The 22,321-nt window shown below is 41.1% G+C and overlaps 1 protein-coding gene across 2 annotated transcripts in view; it reads right to left on the bottom strand.

Annotated features, from left to right (window-relative positions):
* Positions 1-22,321, bottom strand: part of slc35f3b (solute carrier family 35 member F3b) — a 53,086-nt gene that overhangs the window by 17,037 nt on the left and 13,728 nt on the right. Inside the window, exon 1 of one of the 2 annotated variants that reach the window (XM_084947667.1) lies at positions 8,719-9,047. The exons of the other annotated variant lie outside the window; for it this stretch is intronic. Coding sequence (XP_084803793.1) covers positions 8,719-8,794 — 76 coding nt within the window. The 5' untranslated portion in view covers positions 8,795-9,047. Of the gene's footprint in view, positions 1-8,718; positions 9,048-22,321 lie in introns of those variants that run through there. 2 annotated transcript variants of the gene reach the window in all.

The raw sequence follows: 22,321 nt of genomic DNA, 5'->3' as shown, positions 1-22,321 counted from the left end.
GTGTTTCCAGTGGTAATGATGTGCTGCGGGGAGCCTTTTGCCAATTCATCACTGCACTGTATGCTGTTGACTGGAATACTGAATGCACTTCAAAGGGCCTCGGTGAGGGAAGAATAAATTTAACTTGATTTGATTACGCTGTGGAAATGATTGTCTGACGGCATCAACAGGACACTCAGCTCTCAAAATATTGTCGCTGTGCCGTATCAGTTGTTGCTGTATACGCGGCACTGTCTGCAGTTCTGTGAATGTGATCTGTGTAATAATAAAAAAATAAAAAATAAATAAAAAATAAAACCACCTTGTCTAATATAACCTGCATATTTTACAAAAGAGCTGTGTAAGGGGTCATCCATCACACCCAATGAGGCAATTCACTGCTACTGGAAGAGCTGACTCTGACTTTTCCAGGTGGTCTCATCATACCATAGATTAACTCCCCTGATGACTCTTATGCTAATGCCCCGGCTTCCCCGGGCTACCTATACTGGCTGCACGAGAGATTCACGTTCTGTTTATCTATCGCAAACGTCAAAAAGAGATGGAGTTAAGATGCGGTGCTGTTAGAGGAACCTGAACAATGTTCCCTGCTGCTGCGAAAGCAACTGACGGATCTGACAGCACGGAGGCACAAAAAAAACTAAAGATGATTCGAGATTGTTGTCATTGTCACCGCAATGAAGTGATGAATCAGCAGTGGCCAAAAAAAGAAACAGGCACACATGGATGTTTATCAAAGTCTTGTGCACAGGGGTGAGAATTAAGTTTCTCTATTCTGAGCTCTGAGGCCTCTTTGTCTTCTTCTGAAGGTCATCTCTTTGTTGGTGCTGCCCATTTTGTGTCCTTCCTGGGCCTCCGTCCCGCATCCTGTGGCTCTGACCACATCTCTGGACTACACCGCAGTTTAATCTCCCAAATGTGATAATGGGCCAAGCCAATCAGCCCCCAGGCAGACTCTGGGGCCTAGCTAAGCATTATCAGCTCTGGCACACTTAGTGAAGTGACAACATTAGTGATATTATACAGCCTGTACTCCAGGCTGTGGCAGTTACCACAATACTTAAATACAATAGTCTGTCTCTTATTAAATAAAAATGTGTCATGCAATAAAATACTAATTAAAGCCCCTGTAATTAAATGCAGAGCTGCAAGTATATCTTCCCAGACTAATGACTTAAAACGGAGCGCACTTCTTTTACACTTAGACTGACGGTGACTACTGATGCTCTATGAACCCTGAATGCCAGTAACGAACATATCGAGTGAACTCATCAGTGTGCTGGATCTGAGTCGATGGAGTGGACCGGCAAAATCGAAGGGCCTCTCCGCTAATGACATTTGAAGCTATTATGACCATAGATGAAATACTCAGACCGAGTCTTCTTAAAGTGTTAAATGATTCACCTTTTTAATTTATAATCTAATGTCAACCGTCAAGGTGAGTCTGTCACACTAAGCTGTCTGTAGCACAGGAACAGTGCATTTCTGACATTTTAATAATTAATCTCAGCCTTCGCGTGCGCTGGATCACAAATTAGTTTTAGATTACTGTGATAGAAAAATTAAACCCTGGATGAAAATGTCGACAGTTATTCAACCCATTCTATGTCCAGATGTACTTCATTGGATGCTAACGGACATCTGCAAAATTGCTGGAGACAAGAAGAAAGTGTTTCTAGGGGCAGCTTGTGATCTGCTCTGACAGCTGTGTATGGCTTCTTCTTGTTGCTTCCTCAGATACAGTCATCCCTACTGCTCGGTAGAATGAAAGCATGCTAGAATCATAGGATTTAATAAGCACAGGTAAACTAGTAGCCTATTAGCATCTATCTATCTATCTATTAGGGGTGCAACGATACACAAAATTCACGGTTCTGTTCGATACTTTGGTGTCACGGTTCGATATTTTTTCGATACAAAAAAATGTTCATGCTTTTTTAATTTGTCATTTATTAAAATTATAAATAGATATTTTAACTCAAACGTACAGTTTTTAAATTTAATGTTGCTGAAACAACAAAGGGATAAAATAATAAATCTATCTGATAGAGAAATCACTCATCTTTGGAAAAGAGTTTATTACAGAGAAATGGCTCTTTCCAAAATAAAAGCTATACTATACGCTTCTTCTGGGCTATACTCTCAGCAGCATATTAAACATATCAGGTCCCCATAAGGAGAATCATGTGCTAACAGCTGTCTAAATGACTCGGGTAAAGTTGGTAGCATGCGTGCTTGTTGTTTTTGTCTGCTTCCACTTGTCTTTGCACTAGGGTGATGTCTGCGTAAATGTGCAGTCATATTCATTTTGTTCCCACTAGTGCTGTCGGTGTTAATCTGAAATGAGTTAACGCCACAACACGGCAAATCTCTGTTAGCGAGCTACCGCGGATCGCCCCGTGCATGGGGCTGGACAGCATCAACACATTAACAGCAAACTGCGGTAATGCAGTAGTTCCCACCCATGTAATTGAGCATTGCGTGGCACATCCAACATACTGTTTTACTTTTGTCCATGACACACTTACCTTCAGGGTCATACTTCACATGAAGACCAAAATAGTTCCAAAGGCCAGATCTGAATGAGGGTGGGGGAGGTTCAATTTGCCATGTTGCAACGAGCTTAGCTTCTGTCTTGCTAGCTTGCGCTGCGCTAGGCGGAGTAGTCGAACGCAGATCCACTGAGCTCTCAACACAGACAGCATCGTCAGAAGAAAAGTTGATAAAATAAATTAAAAATTTTGTATTGTTCAATACATATGCATACCGAACCGAAAGCACTGTATCGAACGGTTCATTATCTATACGAGTATCGTTGCACCCCTACTATCTATCTATCTACAAGTGTATATTTGTTAAAATATGGCACAGTAAATCAATCTTTGTGCTGCAAGCTCATATATCTGCCTGAAGTATTTTAGTTCACTGAGCACCTCGTATGCCGGATACTGAACATACATCCCACTCCCAGTAGAGGCAAAGGACTCCAGTGGATGTTGAGATTAATCTTGCCACTACCGAGCCAGTTTTCCAGCTCCTCTCCCTCATAAGTCTGTGTTTCCCTGCTTCCCAGCCAGCCTTCCCACTTCTGCTATCCTCCCTCCCTCTGCAGTCTCTGCAGTGCAGATCTCTCCTGCTGATAGCTGCAAATCCCAAACGTGCCAGCAGAGCCCTGCCTGACTGCTCGCTCTCACACTTCACAGAACCTGGCTGTGACAGGCTGAGAAAGTCTCGATACGTCCCTGTCTTTGCTCCCTGAACGGGCCACCGCCCAAGCCTGGTTTGCCAGGGCGGCAGGGTGCAACAGTAGGGAGTGTTTACCTGGGACCTCAACAAGGGGAGACGTAGAGGTAGGAGAGTTTTGTCTGTTTGGCAACACCTCCGTGGGAGCAAGAGTGCTCTGCAGTGCTCTGCCTCAGCGATTCAAGAGGGTAAACAGATCAATCATACACACACACACTTCAGAGAAACTCTTCTCCTTTTATTTACTGTCTTTGGTTTTGCTTGGTGATGAATACAAATTAAGTAGTTCAACTTACTCAAGCCAACCTCGTCATCATCAAACATTACAGCATGAAGTCTTTGTGTAAAAACCTTAAGGTGTCAGATCATCTTAATTTTGACACTTTTACTTTTTAGTGTCATTGTACAAGGCTGAGGGAAGAAAATCTCTAATTTTTAAATAAAGTTACCCGCATAGTAAGGTATGACTGAGGTGTCTTTAAGTAGGTTGAACTGAACCTTTCACATTTTTTGTGTAATTCTCTGAAAAATAATAATAAAAAATAAGCAAACAAATTCAAAATCACAGTTCTTCTTCTGTAAACTGGTTTATGGCTGTCACACAGCATCAATCACTCAATAAATACCTCAATAAAAATAAATCCTTCAGATCCATGTTGACTTATTTGGTTTGTCAGGTCTGACATAAGTCAGAGGCAGAGTGTTTTAGAAATACTGTTTTCTTTTTGCTTGGGAAAAAAAGGCAATTTATATATATACATATATTTAAAAAAACAAAAACAAACATTAACTGTACTTTTATAAAGAAGGATGGTAATTTAATCGCAGAGACAGCTAGAAAGACAAGCAGCACACAGACAGCAGTTACTGTCTTTGTGGCCTCAGAGTCTGACAGACAGTGTGAGTCTGTGATACTTGACTGTGACAACTTGGTCAGGCCAAGCTGTCAGTCAGCGTCCTTTCAACACACCAGAGCAGGCTCATCTGACAAGCCTGTCCCACTCAATAACACAAAAGAGAGACAGGCGGAAAACACACCCTGCTGCGTCAACCAGCTGATAGGTAGGACCACATGGGCTGAGGGGACTAAAGGCCCAGAAGGGCAGACAAGGGTGGGTCAGCTGTTACTGATCCTGCTCTCCTTCGTTCTCGGTTTCTCCTTCAACCTCAAAGGACAGCGCAGCGACTTCCTCACCGAGGAGCAAACTTGTTGTTTGTGTCTGCCTTGACCTGCCCAGCTGGTTCAACAGATGCTCATGATACAGGTCAATGCTGCAGCCCCCTTCATGCCTTATTGGTTACACTGCGTGCATGCAAGCAGAGAGTGATTGTGCAGGTCTGCGCACTGTGTTTTGCAGCAGAGTAATAGCAATCATATTTGGCATCGGGTACGCTAAAGGACAACCCTGTTCTGAAGCAGCCCTCCCTCACTTGCAGTGCCTTATACCAGTGAATGCACTGTGATGTACCTGCAGTTTAACAGACTGGCAAGAGTCCCAGCACTTTCTGCGACAAATCAATATTTAAAAGATTGGCCACAGCATTCCTGTTAAGGTAATTGAAAGGCAACCACGGCAGGTGTATGCTGAGTGTCTGCCCAAACTGTGGTTTTACTCCCTTTATTGCACCCCAAGGCCACTGATGACACAGGGACTCTATCAAATTTCACAAACGTGAGTCACGACTGCACCTTTTTTTTTTTTTAACACATCTTAACCCTTTTATTGTGTCACTGCTGTGAGACACTCGCAGTTTGGCAATTGAGTTTTTAATGGCATCAAAAAGTATGTTCAACAAATTAACTGCTTACTCACTTTCACAGATGAAACGCACGTTTGCACACTCGAGTATTCAAATTTCTGTCGAAATGGCTCAAATAAATATAATTTTTTACATTTTTGTTGTTAAATTATTTGTCATAAACAGCGGGTTAACCCAACCACAGCTGTAGCGTCTAGTCTGCTGGGTGCATTGTGTATTTGGAGAAGACAGGCAGTCTTCCTTCTCACCGAAAAGCTTTTGGATCAGCTCACTCGATTTAGGATTACCGCTGAGGAGCTTCGTCTTTACACATATTTGTAGCGGGCTTTGCTTAAACACACTGCTTTTACTATAGAAATTACAAATATAACATACAGAAAAGAAGTCGTGCAACAAACCTCCAATAACGTTCGGCTTCAGCTCACAGGCCTCTCTGCACACACGCATGCTGTACTTGATAAGCCTAAGCAAAAGCTCGGCCTCTTAATAAAACAAAAGCCCTGTCACTGTGTATTCAATGCACACTTATCAAGGCCCAAAGACCCGTTTCACTGGCTTTTAAAATACATTTAGCACGAAGATCAAGATTTACTTTTGCTCCTCTGACAACCAACAATTTCAACTCCAATTACGCTCAAAGAATGAATGTGAAGAATTTAATAAGGCTGAGGAAGAAACTCTAAGACGAATCCCACTAATACACCCAGTAAGCTTTTTACTGATGTATCTAATACATGCACAATATGTACATGCAATATGTTGACCTCTGTCTGGCACCTGATCTCCATACTGAGGGTGCTGCTGCACATTTACATACAAATAAGACACATGCAAATGAGTACAAGATTCAAGATTTTGTCCTTGAAGCAAACATGCGGTGTTCGCTTTCTGTAGAGCAATGATTGCAATTCAGATTTTTATGTTCTCTGTCTTGAATCGTCCAAATCATTTATGTTTTAAAGTTGGCCCGTATGAATATACTTGGATCAGATAGATGCACAGGCGCAAAAAAGCAGACCAGGAAGGTCAAAATAAGAACTCCTAACATTGCCCAGTACTCAAGCGTCCAACTGCTTTAATCAAGTTAATCTAAAGGGTCTACTTCTCTATACAAAGCCTTTTAATTTGCTATTGTCTGAGTGGCACACATACAGAAACTCATGGTCAAAGTCCATGAAGCCTTTTGGGAAAGATTTAGTGTGCCCATAACGGCAGCTGGTGACCACCTTCCCGGGGGGGGTATGTGTGCTGAATCACTCTGAAAACGTGCCTGCACAGTTTCAGAGGATATAATTAAATTGCTGAGATTAAAGGGACGTTTATGAACTTCTTACCCCTGCTTATAATGATAAAGGGACCACACAGACATTCCCTAAAGACGCCATGGATAGAAATACGTTTAAAAGAGAAATCAATAATAATTACTGTCTATGAGAAGAAAACACAGAGGAAGCGGTAAATACTCCAAAGGAATGAATTAAAGCTGTAAGAGACAACATTGAACTGTATAACCAGAACCATGAGTCAACCAACAAAGAGGAGATCATAGGATGACTATGGAAATGGTTTGTGATGAAGAACAGATTGGCTACTATCCAGTAAATGTATCAATTCAAGCAATAAATGTAAGAAAAAAAATAGAATTTCATGTTCAAATCAGATACTGTACTTGTTGCTTCACGCTGCGTGGAAGTGTGCCTGTTCACTGGACACAAAAAAGAAGAGAAAAGACAGACCACTGACAATTCAAGACTGGGGGATAAAAAGTCTTTGACAGTTTGCTGCAGGTTGTTAGTGAGGAGAACAGAGTTTTCAGTGCTGGTGTTACATAAGCATGAGAGACTCTGAAAAGCTGCATGTTGATATGCTGTGGCCCCCTGTGATTCCCCCCCCCCCCCCTCCACCACCACCACCACCACTCCTTCAAAGCAGTTGCTAAAAACGAGCAGCCGAGCGCTCACATCACAAACTTTACCGCTTTGACTCCCCTCAAAAATTTACAATACCGTTTCATCCCCAACACAAGACGCCTATATGCACGTTTTCTCTCCCCGCTGCCTCGTGTCACAGCAGAGTTTTTGTCAAGTCTGTATACACAAGCTTGTCAAATAACACCCCGCCATCCCAGCTATTCTGAAAATAAAACCCGTCGAGCCTGAAATTTACACTAATGAGCTTAAAATCTTTGGTAATCCAGCAGCACGGATTATTCTGAAGTTACCCGGGGCGCCTTGTCTGAGTGTATGCAATGCAAACTAAACACCTCGGGCATCGATTTCATCCATGTCCATTTAAAAACCTGCATAAAAATTGGCCACTCACCTTCCATCTGCTGGTTGAGTGATCGATTATGAATAATGAAGCATTTTCAGATGGTTTCACATTAATGCTCCAGACTATAGCAAACTCCCAAACAACAGGAGCAGAGACAGAATTAAGTCTGAGTCAGCAACAACTCGAGTCCTGCGTGACGGAAGCAGGAGGTAAACAGTTTAACAAGTATTTATGTGACTGTCCTCTTAAATTTCTGTGTTTTATGTAACCTAATAGCTTTTTTTAGTGGCTTCACTGATGATCAGTCACCTTGAGCTTCAATACTGCACTGCACAAAATTACAGCCGCCACCAAACCCGTCATGGTCACACAATGAGTTTGTCTATAAAAGCTCTGAGGTTCTAGTTTCATGTTGTGAGTTTGTCATAATGAGGCTCTATGAAACTCACCAAAATAATTGCAGTTATTTCTCTATTTGATCCAGCTGAAAGGTGAACATCTTTTCTGCAAAAACACTGATGTTCAGTAGTCTCGAGTAATAGATGAGGGGGGGGGGGCATAACATCAGCTCTTTGCACAAGAATCAGGCAGAGGAGAACATCATAGGAGGGATACTGTACAGGCATCAAAGGGACTATCACACTACTCTTTCAAGAAGGTGTTGAGAATGCTGCAGCAGACACACACACGATACACATAAGAACTCTGAGAGGTGTTGTCTCTTAATGATGTCAGCAGGAAATGCCAGCGCTCCTGCAGATCAGGGGGATTTTCAGACGAGACAGGGGAGACCCAGTGAGACCCAACATCAAGCTATGAGGAAGACTGAAGGACACTGCCACGGAGCGTTTAATGGGACCACCGATAACACGCTTGCTGCTGGGTTCATGTCCCAGCTGCCCTGGCATTATCCGCTGGCATTTTAAGCAGAGACTCCTGCAGCCTGTGATGATGGGTACACGGGGGAGAGTGCGAGGGGAATCCCTGCTGCAATAACAACTTAAGACCCTCCCCAAGGACCAGTAAATTTTTGGCACAGCCTTCGCGAGTCGCGCTCATTCCCAAAAACAGTGCGTCAATAACGCAATCATTTAAACGCAACGGAACAAATTTGTCATCGTTGTCGTATAACGAGAGAAATAAAACAGCCTAACATCCAAGTGAAGCATCTGACATCACTCATGTAAAGAAAATGGATCTTGAACCTTGATGTCAAAACAACCCATAAATATTGCATCATTGATTTGAAGTTGAGCGCTTGACTGATTCCCGTCGCTTCGTGTTGCTCACGGTGAGATTTTCTAAAGTTGATCCTTGTCTAAAAAAAAAACAAACAAAAAAACGATTCGTGAACAGAAATATTTGATCCGGTCTCTGTCAGAGGCACACCGGCAGCCCCCAGTTTGCGGGGGTACAGGCGGTCTCAACGGAACTCCCTACCTTCCACTTTGGTGAGGGTGAGCACCGGACTGTTGCAGGCGGACAGCGGGGCAACCCTTGCAGAGTGTTTCTTCATGATGATGAGCTCGGATGGGCAGAGCTCCGAACCGCTTCGACTACATCCCTGAGGCTGATTTGGTGCAGACACCAGACCTCTTGATGGGACCCTTGATGTTTCTAGAGCCGGTGTCCTGCTGTCTGTCCCCTCACATCCATCCAACCTCCAGTTTTTAATTTTTCTCTCTCTCCCTCTTCCCTCTCTCCCTCTCTCTCTCTACCTCTGTCGGATCCCCCCACCCCCTTCCTCCACTTCCCTCCCCAGATCTGCTGTATCCAGTGCGTCCTGGCCGGTCTCTCCTTCACGTACAGTTTGGAGATTGCTGCAATTCGCCAACGTCACGCAGCAATCAGCTTCATAACCACGTCCCACCGCCCATCCACCCACCACCCTTCGTCGTGAAGCTCGGCTTTCCTCCCACACTCCCAGCAGCCGCGATCCCTCCGGGACAAAGCAAAGTCTGCATGGGAGTGAGTAGACGCAGTCGCTGACCCGGAGGTGTGCGTTAAAACTCTGGGCTATAAATGGACTGTGTGACAGATATGAAGGGACCAGTACAGTTTAAGTGGGAGGCTGGTGTGGGTGTGTTTAGTCTATAAATACTGCAACTATAGCTCATGATTATAATTAAATAATATGATGTTTTTTTCCCCTCTTGATGAAGTAAAATCCTCACAATTAAAGCTTAATGAAGCTTCCAGTATCTCTGTAATACAGCTTGCTGATGGGCTTTTAACGCGGTGGTTTTACATGCTCATGATTTTTATTTGTGATTTAGTTGTGAATTGCCTTTAAGGTTATGTAATCTCAAAATTGCACAGGGAATTGCATGTTTTTGCATTTACTGCAAACTTCTTAGGAGGAATGCACCCACCCAGTCTTTTCTTTTCTAGTTTCCCATCTCCCAACCATCCAGATACTGATGAGCTTATTGTGGATTGGTGTTGTCAGGGCTAATAATTAATAAGTTGCACTGATACCAAGCTGACATATCAGCGTCTACCTAAGAAAACTAAGAACACTGTGATACCTACGTAAATGCACATGGTCTGCACCTGTTATTACATAGCCATGAATAAATTGCACATTATATTGTAGCATATCATTACCATATTAGCAGATAGGTGTACAAATAAACTGAGTGACCGAAGTTGTTCTCCTAATACTTCTTCTCTGTGCTTGTCACATCTATGATTTGATAAAGACGTCACCGTTTGCATTCTTCTGATAACAGAAATGAGCCGAGGATATCTGGATTCTTCTTCAGGTGAACGAACGAGAGGCGCTGAAACCATTTCCAGTTCCTTGGACTCTTGTCTTTTTGATCTATCAACGACAAAACTTGGCTCTAAAGCCTGCAGTGACAATTCAGACTTGTGTGTGTTTCATAACTCTCTTAAACTGAAAGCTGTCCTTAAACTGCTGCTGTTGCAGCAGCTGGTCAGCTGAAATTGTGCCTCAGTGTATCTGTGTCATGTCATTCCATGTTTTTCTTGTGTTTTATTCCTGAGCAACCACTGGTGGATACGTCAGAGAAGAGCTGTCAGCGGTTCAAATTATCCAGCTCCATACTTATCAGAGAGTGCCTCTGATCCCTGTGACTATCAGAGTTAATGTCTTTGTAGACATACAAGTGTGTGTCTGCAGAGGCTCTTCATATGTGAGTGTGATCCAGCTAAAGGAAACTGTGCTGAATAATTCACTTTTTAGATCCACAGTCAAGCAACAATCCCTTGACCGTGGCTAACTAGGACAGGGAGCTCTAAAAACACTCTGCCCAGACGCATTCTGGCATCCCTCAGCAACCACTGGAAATGCTGCACTGGATCCACTGGATCCTTTACTATTTTCCACTGCTACACACACCTCCTGTGTTTGGGTTTGAAAAAGGGAAATGTCAGGGAGAGCGGATGAGGGCTAATGGATGAAGTGCAAGAGCTCACCGTGAATGAACTAAAAGAGCAGAACAGGATGCTTGATGGATAAACATTATAAACATGTCACCTGTGAATTATATTATTGTGTGTCACAGTAAAAATTTCCACAGTGTGTATGTGTGTGTGTGTTTGTGGTGTGTGTGTTTAAGGCTCTGCAGCTGCCAGATGTCTTTGTGAGCTGATGTTTTCAGCTCTCGGTACCTTTGTGTGTTAAAGACATGATGATTCAGAGACTGTATACATGTTATTACCAATAGGAAAGACAGGGAGGTGGAAACAGGTGGAGTGGGTGAGATCATTAACAGATCCCAGTCAGTGACTCACAGACTTTTATCTGCAAACACGGAGGAGGATCAAACCAGTCCATGCTCTGAGACACCACATGACAACTCCCTCTCTCTAACAAACAATCTACAGCAATCAGTGTGCATGAGCTGTAACGGCACGTAAAAAGCCAAATCCTTTGAGGTCCTGTCCCTGCAACAACACAGCCGCATGAATCCTTTTTATCCCTAAAAGAAGCAGATCTGCAAAGAGAGGCGATTATTCTTCCATGTACGCAGGAATGTTCTAGTGTGCTCCAAAGAGCGGCTTGTACTTTTCTTCCTTTTGTTTATTCATGTTGAATAATGGGGGAAGCTACAGTAGCCATTTTCCAGCTCAAACAACACAGTTTAGCAGCATCAAACACCACTGTGTGTTGAAAGATCAGGGAAATATTTGATCTAAAACAACATTAACACATACATTAGTGTGCAAAAATCTTGAGCCTCCACTCATTTTTGTATATTTTGCTAAGAAATTGGGAAATACATGTAGCAAATTATTGAAACATAGTAGACAGTCACTGTTGTACCTCTCTCCTGAACTCCTCCATACTTATTGACAATCATTTAAAATTTGGATATATCACAGATTTTACATCTAGCTCTTGCGTAATTTGGCATAACTCAGAATTTTCTCCCTCGTCTCACATCCTGTGTCAGGTATTCACTGGACTTTTTCTTGTTTCCTTTTTTCTTTGTTACTTTCAGATACTGTTCACTTGTTACTTAGGCCTGCCACTTCTTTTTTATCTTTCAGTTGTCTGATTTTTTTTATGTTTTTGAAGGTCACACAGTGCAGCACGCAAAGACATGCCAATTTTTAACTATTAGCTCTTCGGGAATCAATTGTTGGTGCAAAAATACTATTTTATGCCAGTTAAACTGTGCTATCTTTTTGCATTTTCTGTAGATTCAACTAAAGACATTGGAACAAACTGAGTGTTTTTGCAACAGGCCGCTGGTAACAAAGTAACTAATCAAAATTGGTTCTTTGTTAAATTCCCTGTTATATATATGCACAACACCAGATCTTCCCTTGAGTTATGTTCCTTTTCATCCATCCTGCAGTCAATTTAGAATCAGCTATTAAACTAAGTTCATGCATTTCTTTGGACTGTGGGATGAAGCTGGAGTATTTGGAAAGAACCCACACAGACACAGGGAGAAGATGCAAACGCACGAGTTTCTTCCTGTGAGGCAACAGTGCTAACCACCAAGCTACTGTGCGTCCTCTGAAAATAGTCAGGTACAGGAGCCAGGACGGAATATGAGTGAAAAAAACAGCATGTCCAAAGAAAAACTTCCAAATGCTTCTAGAAAGTCTGGGGGGTTACCACTTCATAAAATTACACAAAAAAGTCACCACTTGGAAGAAAAATATAAAGAAATGAGATACTGCAATCCCCCCAAAAATGTGGTGGTCTTGGGGAAAACATCTACAGCTATGCAAGGAAGACACAGAAATCCAGCTAGAAGTTTTCCTTGTAGCCAGCAAAAATAACAGGAAAGTAGTTTGAAGCAGAATCTCTGGGGAACAAACTGACCTACCTTCATAACCAAAGGGCAGTTTTTGCTTTGGATTAAGATGAAACAAGAAGCAAATCTTTTGATATTAACTCCCTACTTGATATAACATGTATTCACTCCTTTTACAGTTTCCAGACTGTGTAAACTTGGAGCTGGATGGGAAGGAGTAAAATAAGGTGGTGTGGAAATCTATTTCACTGATAATGCATTCAAGGACTACAGCTGCAAGTTGGACTTGATATTGGAAGATGATTGACTCGGACTGCTAAAAGGTGTCCAAGAGTAAAAGTTTCAATGATTTCTTGTCTGACCTAAATAAAGTAACAGTGGCAGCATGAGTAAAAGTGCCCAGATTAATTTGTGCACAGCTGTTTTATTTCTTACAGACAGTCCAAGCTGTTGTAGTGCATCTTTGCCAGACACTGCCAGATTTATTAACGGCATTTCCTTATCCAATGACACTGCAAACCCTGATTCAAAACAAATCAATTCCTTGTCTTCACACCATGAAAGCCTCAGTTTGCTGAAATAAGGGAATATTGGAGGCGCCCAGTAACCTCCTAAAGGACGTGATGCCGTTCATTATGTAATTTTATTAAACGCATGACCCAGGAGCCAGAACTAGCCTGTCAATTTATTATGGTCAGTTTTACAATCTTCCTACTGACAAAGAGCCACAGCCTGGTACATTACAGTAAAGTAAAAAAGTAACAGATAAACCATCAAATAACAGAAACCATTTTCTTACCATTTACCATGGGAAATGTCATTTTTTGTGACCTTAGTAGCTCAAAATAAAAATGAAAAAGGACATTTCCTGTGAATTAACAGAAAACTTAATTTTTTTTCATTACAGGACAAAGTACTGAAAATAAAAACTGAATGAGCTGCCAGTATTGTAATTTTGCACTTTTATTTCTTGACATTTAAGCCAAAAGAGCTGCGCTGACATGTTTCTTTGGTTTAGTACAGCAGCATTTCCTAATAATGTAGAAAAGCTGAGACGTGCTTTTGAAATTGCACTTGTTTTCCTAAATATATATCAAAGATTATTCATGTCGTTAAATGTCTTTACAACAAAAGTAAAGGAAAAAGGTGGAAAATGTTGCAAGTTAAACTTGCTGTGTTAGATGCCGTCACAGGGATGGTTCATGATTCAGCAGTAAACTGGATAATTTCCAGAGGTTCACTTTTTTGCAAACTTTTTCCACTTCATTAAAATGATCGAGCGCAATCACAGTACACCCAAAGATAACGGGGTATAGACACACACATACAAAACAAACAAAAAATAGGACAATTAAATTTAATGTTGCCATAAATATTAATGATTCATTATTATTGATGTAAAGTACTGGCTGTGTTTTTGTTCTTTGTTTCCGTTTTTAAAAAAATCTTCCCATTTCTGTCTCCCAGGTGACTTCTAACTCCTGATTATCAGAGAACAATACGGGGCAAAGCAGCAAACATAGAGGCTGGGACTTCATTACAAACCTGAAAGAGCATGTCTTGCTATGCAATAATACCTCCCAGGGTGTGGAAACAGAAGATGAGGTTGTGGCATAGAGTCCTAAATAACAGCTTGTTCCCAGCACCGGAAAGGTCAAGTCAAATTAACTTTCCCTCTTCTGAGGTCCTTTACATCTTCAGAGAAAGACACAGCTCATCTCTAAAGGCAAGTGGCTGTCGAGGTACCGCAAACAGTGGCAATTCACAGGATTAATGGCCTTAGTGGGGTCCTCTGAGAATTAGAAAACCACTGCCAAAACCACTTTCCCTGTTTTTGTGACACTGCAGAGCTACTTGGCAGCACAGGCTCGTGCTGGTCTTTCACATAATCTCAGATACACTCTTGGGACTATAAATCTCTGCTGCCATAGTGTAACTAATAACACAGCTGCAGGGACATTTTTGTTAAAATACAGACTGAAAGTCATTGAAAATATGTGTTTACACAACACATAAATTCAAAATGATTTTTAATGGATTTCGCAAATCCCTTGTTGCCTCGGTGCATTGCAGTCTTATTGCTTTTCTTTCTCTATGCAGGACAAAAGCGCCATAAATATTTCATGATAGAATAAACAATAATATTCTGATCCAGCGCTTCCACATAATTAAGCATCTGTGGTGTTGCCATCCACAGTGTCTGGCACTCCCCACAGTAGCAATGTGTGTGCAGTCTGAGAGTATGCAAACACAACATCTTTCTTCAGTGGACTTGTTCATTTTTTGGCTGGCAGGATGATTTGTTTTACTGAAGTTATGGAAAAATAATCATAGAGTTTGACAAAAATGGATAGAACTAATAACCCATATTCTCACATGTGACCTTGATTATCCTATTATCCTGATATCAGGTAGGTTCTTTATCTATTTATGATTACATCAAAGCTGCCTAATTACATAAAAATTCAAATATATTTACTTTATTCATTTAATTTCTCAGCAGCTTATTAGTGCCCAATAACATTTGCAAACCAAAATTAACAGTCTGACTAGCACTTTGCAAAGGTTGTAAACAGGTCAAAGAGATTATGACCTCCAACCACTCAAAACACTGTTGGAAGACAGAGAGCCAGACGGGGAGGCACTTTAAAATGTGGGACTACCTCTTAATTACAACCACAGCTAATAAAGTACGTCCGCATCTCTTAAATGCCGTCAAGTTGTACCACCCAGTGATAGCACTTGTACTCACACTCTGTCCCAGTGGCCCACGCTTAATCAGGAAGAGTGAGTCTCCATTAAATTTACATCCCACCAGAGGAATCAGCTCCTGCCAGCACATTTCTCCTTCCTAATTAAGGATGTTTCAAGTTTACCACATGTTAAGTGTAAAAGTCTTATTTGTGGTGCAGCTGTGCACGAACACCAAAAGGTTTTATAATCCTGTAAACAGCCCAGCACACTGGGCAGTGGTGAAACACGAAGGATTTGGGCCACTACTACATGTTTATGCCAGTTAGGAAAATTTAAACTGATGCTAAGGCAGGTATATTGAAGGTTACTTGTAAATGTAACTTGACTCTTATGCTTATTAATACATAATTGGTCTTGCCTTGTCTTAAAGACCTCATAGTACTATTTCATTTCAGTAGAGCACTCCACTCTCAGACTGCGGGCTTACTTGTGGTTCCTACAGTATTTAACAGTGAAATGGAGGCAGAGCCTTCAGTTTCAGGCCCCTCGTCTGTGGAAACACCTCCTCCTTTGGATTCAGGAGACAGACATCCTCTCTAAAGTTTGGGATTAAAACTTTCCTTTTTGTTAAAGCTTATAGTTAGGGCTGGGTCAGGTGTCCCTGAATCCTCCCTTAGTTATGCTGAAATAGGTCTAGACTGCTGAGGGCACTGAGCCATTGACCCTCCATGCCTTTTTACACTACTTTGCATTTAAGCATTAGTTATTGCTCATCTCTGGCTCTCCTCCACACACTGTCTCCCTCGCCTCATGCCCAACCAGTCACAGGAAATGGCCCCTCCCTGAGCCTGGTTCTGCTGGAGGTTTCTTCCTTTTAAAATGGAGTTTTTCCTTCCCACTGTTGCCAAGTGATTGCTTATAGGGGGTCATGTTATTTTTGGGGGTTTTCTCTCATAATTTTGTAGATTCTTTACCTTACGATATAAAGCCTTCAGGCAACTGCTGGTGTGATTTGACATTATTAAAAACAAAATTTAATTGAACTGAACTGAACTGAATTGATATTGTTTCACCTACATAACAATCCATCTGTTATTTACACGTATAATAAATGTGACAGACAGTGACAGAAATAAAACAAGCATTCATCTTTTTATGGCAAACATCACTGAAATCAAGAACAGGATATAAGAGATGCAGTAGGCATTGTAATGTTGGTTCAGCTTCAATTTCTGCTTCAGGTGTGTGGCCACTAAGCAGGACGTAAAGAAGGCATTTTTGAGGGTTGAGCTTAATATTATTAATGAGATCACTGTTATTATTCTCATTTACAGAAACATTGTGCATCTGTTTTAATGGCTTTCAGCATCCGGTTCTATTGTCCTAGTCTCTAACTGCCATCTTCATCACATTTCTTAACAAAGCTACTGATGAAAAGAGCAGGTTACCTCGGTTTGAGGTTGCCTCACCACTGCCACGAGCTCTGGTTTCATCATTTGCATGATTGTATTTTCTTCCTCTGCTCGAGGAAGTTATTTAACCATGACGCACTACATGAGCAGAGACGTTAATCCTTGTACCACGCTTACCGGTTAGAGTGAGAAGTTTCCCTTAGGAGACGGTTTATGTCTGCTGAGAAAGATATTTTACCTCCACTAAATGGCACTGGCTCCCTCTGTTGTCAGGTTACAGTATGATTAATTCCTCTCTAAACCTTACTGGGTAGCTTAGCTGGGAAAAAAGTAAACTTTGGGACATGTTAAACTGATTTTCATTTTAAACCCGTCCGGTGTTTAATTGGGAAAAAAAAGAGAAAAAACAGGAAAAAAATATCCTTTAATGCGTTTTCATTTTCCGAGCTGTCACCAGCTATTTTTGCTGAAGCTGCTCTTCTTTTGACTGCACTTATCCCGCAGTGCTTGAAATTATTCAGATTGCTCTAAATTGCTGTAATTACGGGGCAGCATTTCCAAAAGCTTCTCGTTGCCACTTGCATTCATATCAGGCTGTTACCCAAACCGGAAACGCGTGGGCATGAAATTCTAAAACATTATTATACATGAGCCTTTATTAAGCATAAAACTGTTAAAAAATTGAATATTATTTCAAGGCTATGAGCTCTTACGCCAAAGCTAAGTCTCTAAATGCATGCACCAAATAGCATATTTTGTATATAATGCTGCCATGTAGTGTTTTTAAATTCCCGTTTTAATGTATAAATAATAAATGAACTGAAAATATTGAGATTAGCCTGCTGACAACTGATTTGACAACAGTTGTTTAGACGCTCAGTAACATCCTCACGTTGCAAAGTGCTCCTCGCGCCTGCAGGGGGCACTGTGACCACGTCTACTCGCTGATACATAAATGACACTTGCTCAAGCTGTGGATGAAAAATGACCAAGAAATCCAAATACAGCCCAGCAGTGGAGAAGAAAAAAGTGATGAAGTGACCCACATACACAGGAAACAGCAGACAGAGACACACACACATATAACCTGTACACTTCACTTGTGTAAGAACCAATAAACACCTTTAGCACACGGTGAAGAAAAGACAAGATCCTAAATTAATACACACATGCACACACAGGCACACACAGGTAAAAATAGTAACGAAAGCCATGTCAGCTCTTTGTACTCACTTTCTTGTCCTTTCTGGGGACACGGTTAAAGCTCTGTCATGCTGTGAGGGAATCACTCCAATTTTGTATTTGAGGGTTTGTGTTTCTTTCTCTTTTCCACCAGACATTGAGGTGAGGTGACATTAAGGCTACAGAGACTCCAGATTGACACAATAAAACAGAGACAGATGAATTTTAATGAGTTTCTATAAATGGAAAACAATTATATACATATAATAAACGATAACCTTACAGCTTTCAGTACCAAAAAAGAACATAACGTTAGACTTTACTCTATTGGCAGCCAAATGTGGTATTAGCAAAATGTATTTAAAAGGTCAAACAGCTTAATTGAAACAGCTTGACACAGTAGATGTTAATCAAATGTTGCACATATGGTTGCAGCACAGTCTGGCACAGAGAAAAAAGCAATATCACACTGCAGCTCCAGAGACAATTCATGTTTGTATTCACCTTTGCTTATAAAAAAAAAATATAATAATAAATAAAAAAATAAGAGATATCATATCCCTAACTCAAAAACTGCATAACAGGGTAATAAAGAAATAACAAGTACATTATGGATATATAAGATATAACTGTTGCACCCTGGATATGTGAGGAATCTTCATGTATCAGCAGCTTTCATGCACAGGCACGCAGAAAGTTATTTTACACCAAGTTGCAGTTGAATAAAAGATTCATTATAACATGAATAGAGTTTGGCAAGTCGAATTTCAAAATAAGGCTTCGCTGACTGTCTTTTATCCCCAGAACTTTTGATATAGTTTTATTGATCCCTCAAGCATAAAGCATAAGCATTTTACCCTCTCTCTCTAATTTGACATGCAGCACTGAAAAACTGGGAAACCACAGTCGATTAAAAGGGTTGCAGAAAGCGTGAGGAGTTATTTATGTCTCCTCAACACTTATAGGCAGGGGATCAAACCCCAAACATGCAAATTAGAAAACACCCTGGCTCGCTGCCAGTCATATCCTGCACATCGGCTTTAAATGACAGTGACAATCAGCGGCTAAGCCTAGGATCCTGCATATGAAATGGAGAACCTGTTGAAAACTTTCACTCGGTGCTCCGACAGAAACAGCCTTTAACATGAGACCTTAGATGAGGGATTCAACTAATCTTCATCTTTGTTCCAAATGGCGCGATGGAGACTCCCGACAGCTGTGCGTGCATCCTCGGCACAAAATGAGAATAATAGTGAAACAATACACCTGAGACTCTACACCTCAATTACACCCAGATTTGGTGATTTGCTTGAACGTAATTGAGCCTGACAGACTCACAAAAACTGGGCATAGGACTCTATCGTCTGTGGTTAATAATGCAAAGACGGGGAACAGGCTCAAACAACAGAAAGCAGCAGTTAAAAACAGTTGTCAGTTGCAGCAGCGACAATATAATAGCCTTTCCCAGGGAGGGAAAAGTGTTTTCTTGTTAGAGGCCAAACGAAAAAAAGAGATTTATTATTTAGCTTCTGATCTGTTAGTCTTTGTCTTTGAAGTGTTGATTAGTTGCCGGGTCCAGCTAGATCGCTTTCACCACTGATCAAACTGGTTTTCTGAACACTAGCAAAACCTATCATCCCATCCACTACAGCAGAAGGTGTTTGGAGAGCCTTCAAAAGACCAGCAGGTGTGCGTGCTGTCATCAGTGTAATATTCACACTCTTTTTCTCCTCCAGCTCCCCTTTTTCACTCCAACCTCAAACACCGAGAGCAGCCAGTCAGTGAGTGAGCAGTCAGTGCTGGACAAAAATAGAGCTTGATGCCTTTGTGTTCCCATAGCTGTAAAATGCACAGCTTTGTGTGCGTGTTATAGCATTTATGGAGGAGCTGCTTTCTTCATCAGCTGCTGATGGAGTTTCCTAAATGAGGCAATTCATCCTTCAATTGAAAGTAGATCTTATTACAGGGTAGTCTCCTCATTATAAGCGTAGCGTAAGAAAGATATGCGAAAAATATCATGTTTCATTCTTTGCAGTAATTACCCTGGATTCAAGCTGAGGAAAGGAAAGAGAGGTGCGCTGCATTTCAGGGCTTATCTGATTTTCAGACCATTTACGCCATTTAGCCAGGATATAAAATGATCATTTTCAAGCTGGGGAAATGTAAAACTCTTATTTAAAAATAGCAGACAACTCAGTAAACTCAATAGCCTGTCCTAAACACTATGCTCCTCAATGCACAAATCATTAAACTGATATAATCTAAAGTTCTCTAGGAAAATGGGAAATAGGTGCAGCATTTTGCTGGAACCTATATGGAAATACAGAATATAAATAAGGCAAAAGCACTGAATCTCTTAGCCAAGCTTTCTTGTAGTTTCTTTAAGTAGTCTTCAGGAATAGTTCTCCGGGCTGCTTGAAGGACATTCAAAGCTCTTCTTCGGATGTTGTCTGCCTTTTCTTCCTTTCTCTGTCAAGATGATGACACACTGATTTAATACTGTTGCACTCCAGGCTCTGGAGAGGCCAGTCCATTACTAATATTGCTACACTGTGGGGGGGTTTTCCCCCCAGGTATGTTTTTACTGCATTGGCAGTATGTTAGGGATCATTGCCATGCTGAAAATTTAAGCTGTTGCCCAATAAATGCTTTCAAGGTGGTGTTCCATTTAGTGTTGTGGAAAAATCTACCATACATACTAACAAATATTTGAGCCAGAAATTTCATATTGGTATTCATCACTCCACAAGACTGTTATTTCCATCCAGTTCTTGTGTAATTTGCAATACCTCGCCCTTTTCTCCCTGATTTCCTTCATGACTCAAGACCATTTCTGATGAAGCTTCAGCAAACAGTAGATGGATCAACTGAAGGGCAGATCCCTGGAGGTGTCCCGCGTATTTCTCGAGTTCATTTTAGATACTGTTCATCTGCTGTTTCTCCTTTGTCCACATGGCACGCCAATATATGAAGCTTTTCGCTAATATCATTCTTTAGGACTCTCCTTCATGCCCGTTAAACTGTCTTATCTTTGTCATTTTTCATGGGCTTCACTAAATAAACATGCTTGTTTGCAGGTATTTAAATATACAATTTAACATTGGTTCTTTGCTAAGTTGTCTGTTAGGTGTAGACACAAGATTGGTCCGTCCTTTGAGTTACTTTTTCCATGCTTAAGGGATTCATAGGTCAGTGTTAAGTTGTTTAACGAAGGAAAACAAAACTCAAATTCCTCTGAAAATGGTCAGGTACAAGAATTAGACTGAAATGAGTGAAAAAAGTAGCCAATGTCCAAAGAAAAATGTGGAAAAAACCCTCTATAAGCTTGGAGAACTATTGCTCATGGCCACTTTAAAAAGTTACAAGATATTCTGACTCCTTGGGAACAAAATATAAAGAAATTAAGGCGTGAGACTTTTGCACATTTCATTAAATGTTACCATATTTATTCTTGATCAGGAAACAATAATAGCAGCAAATTCTCAACACAGTTTTCATCCTGTGAACTGATCTGTCAGAGTACTGGTTTTAAATGACGGTGTGATACTTGGGCAAATGGAGGCTTTTGCTTTCTTTGATTTGAATAAGCATTCTGATTAAGTAGCTGCTCTGTACATGTAGTGGGCTGAGAGATGTGGACCAGTCAGTTCCCTGAGGGTAGAGGAGGTTTAAGCCTTCCTGGCTCCTTCTGCGCTCCCCCATTGGCTGTCAGTTCTGATCCACGTCCGCAGCTCCTTTAATTGCCTGATTTCCTGACCCAGCGTTGGATACTTTGTACGCTGAGGGCTGGAAGGTTATAATAATGACTTATAGTGACATGCACGGAGAAGATTCACTCCCTCGGCTATCGCATCTCTCACCATCCAACTACAGCGCTATTACAGACCTCTTAATTTAATACTTAAATCCTCCCATTATGCTATAGAAGAGTGTTTCTCACAGAAAATTGACTTTCTTGGAAGACACCAAAAAGTTTCAGTTCAGATGAAACCATCTGAACCAAATCAAGGAAGATACTTTTTTAATCCCCCCTGTGCAGACTTTGCATAAAACTGAATCTTTCTGCACGTTTTAAAGACAACTGAGATGCATTGATATTGCTTTAATCACAGTACAGATCATTTTCTTTCAATTATGTATTAATATACTGCACTGAGACTTTAAAGCACAGCAACACTCATAAAAACCAGTCATCTGGGGAGTTTTCGAAGCTTACATTGGGTTATCGTTCATCACTGAGAAACTCATTGAGAAACCAGGGAGATAGCTGGATGTCTGGTGGCTCATAGCTTCTAGAGTCCACAGAAAATCAACTGCTTACACTCACTCATTAGTGATACTCCTGTGAGCGTGCCAATAATCTGTGACATGGAAGAGGAGATTGAGAGACTTGCCTTGACAGCAGCGTGCTCCTTATAAGTGTGTTACATCTGTATAATCTTATCTATTTCAGTTTACCACCGCCATCCTTCTATTTAATTTGAACCTTTCGGCTGGTTGAAGTCCAAACTTGTAATA

The sequence above is a fragment of the Perissodus microlepis genome, chromosome 13 (assembly GCF_051167445.1).
Source record: "Perissodus microlepis isolate ML-2025 ecotype Zambia chromosome 13, ASM5116744v1, whole genome shotgun sequence".
NCBI classification, from domain to species: domain Eukaryota; kingdom Metazoa; phylum Chordata; class Actinopteri; order Cichliformes; family Cichlidae; genus Perissodus; species Perissodus microlepis.
Note: the sequence above shows the minus strand (reverse complement) of the source record. Positions and strands in the feature narration are given on the sequence as shown.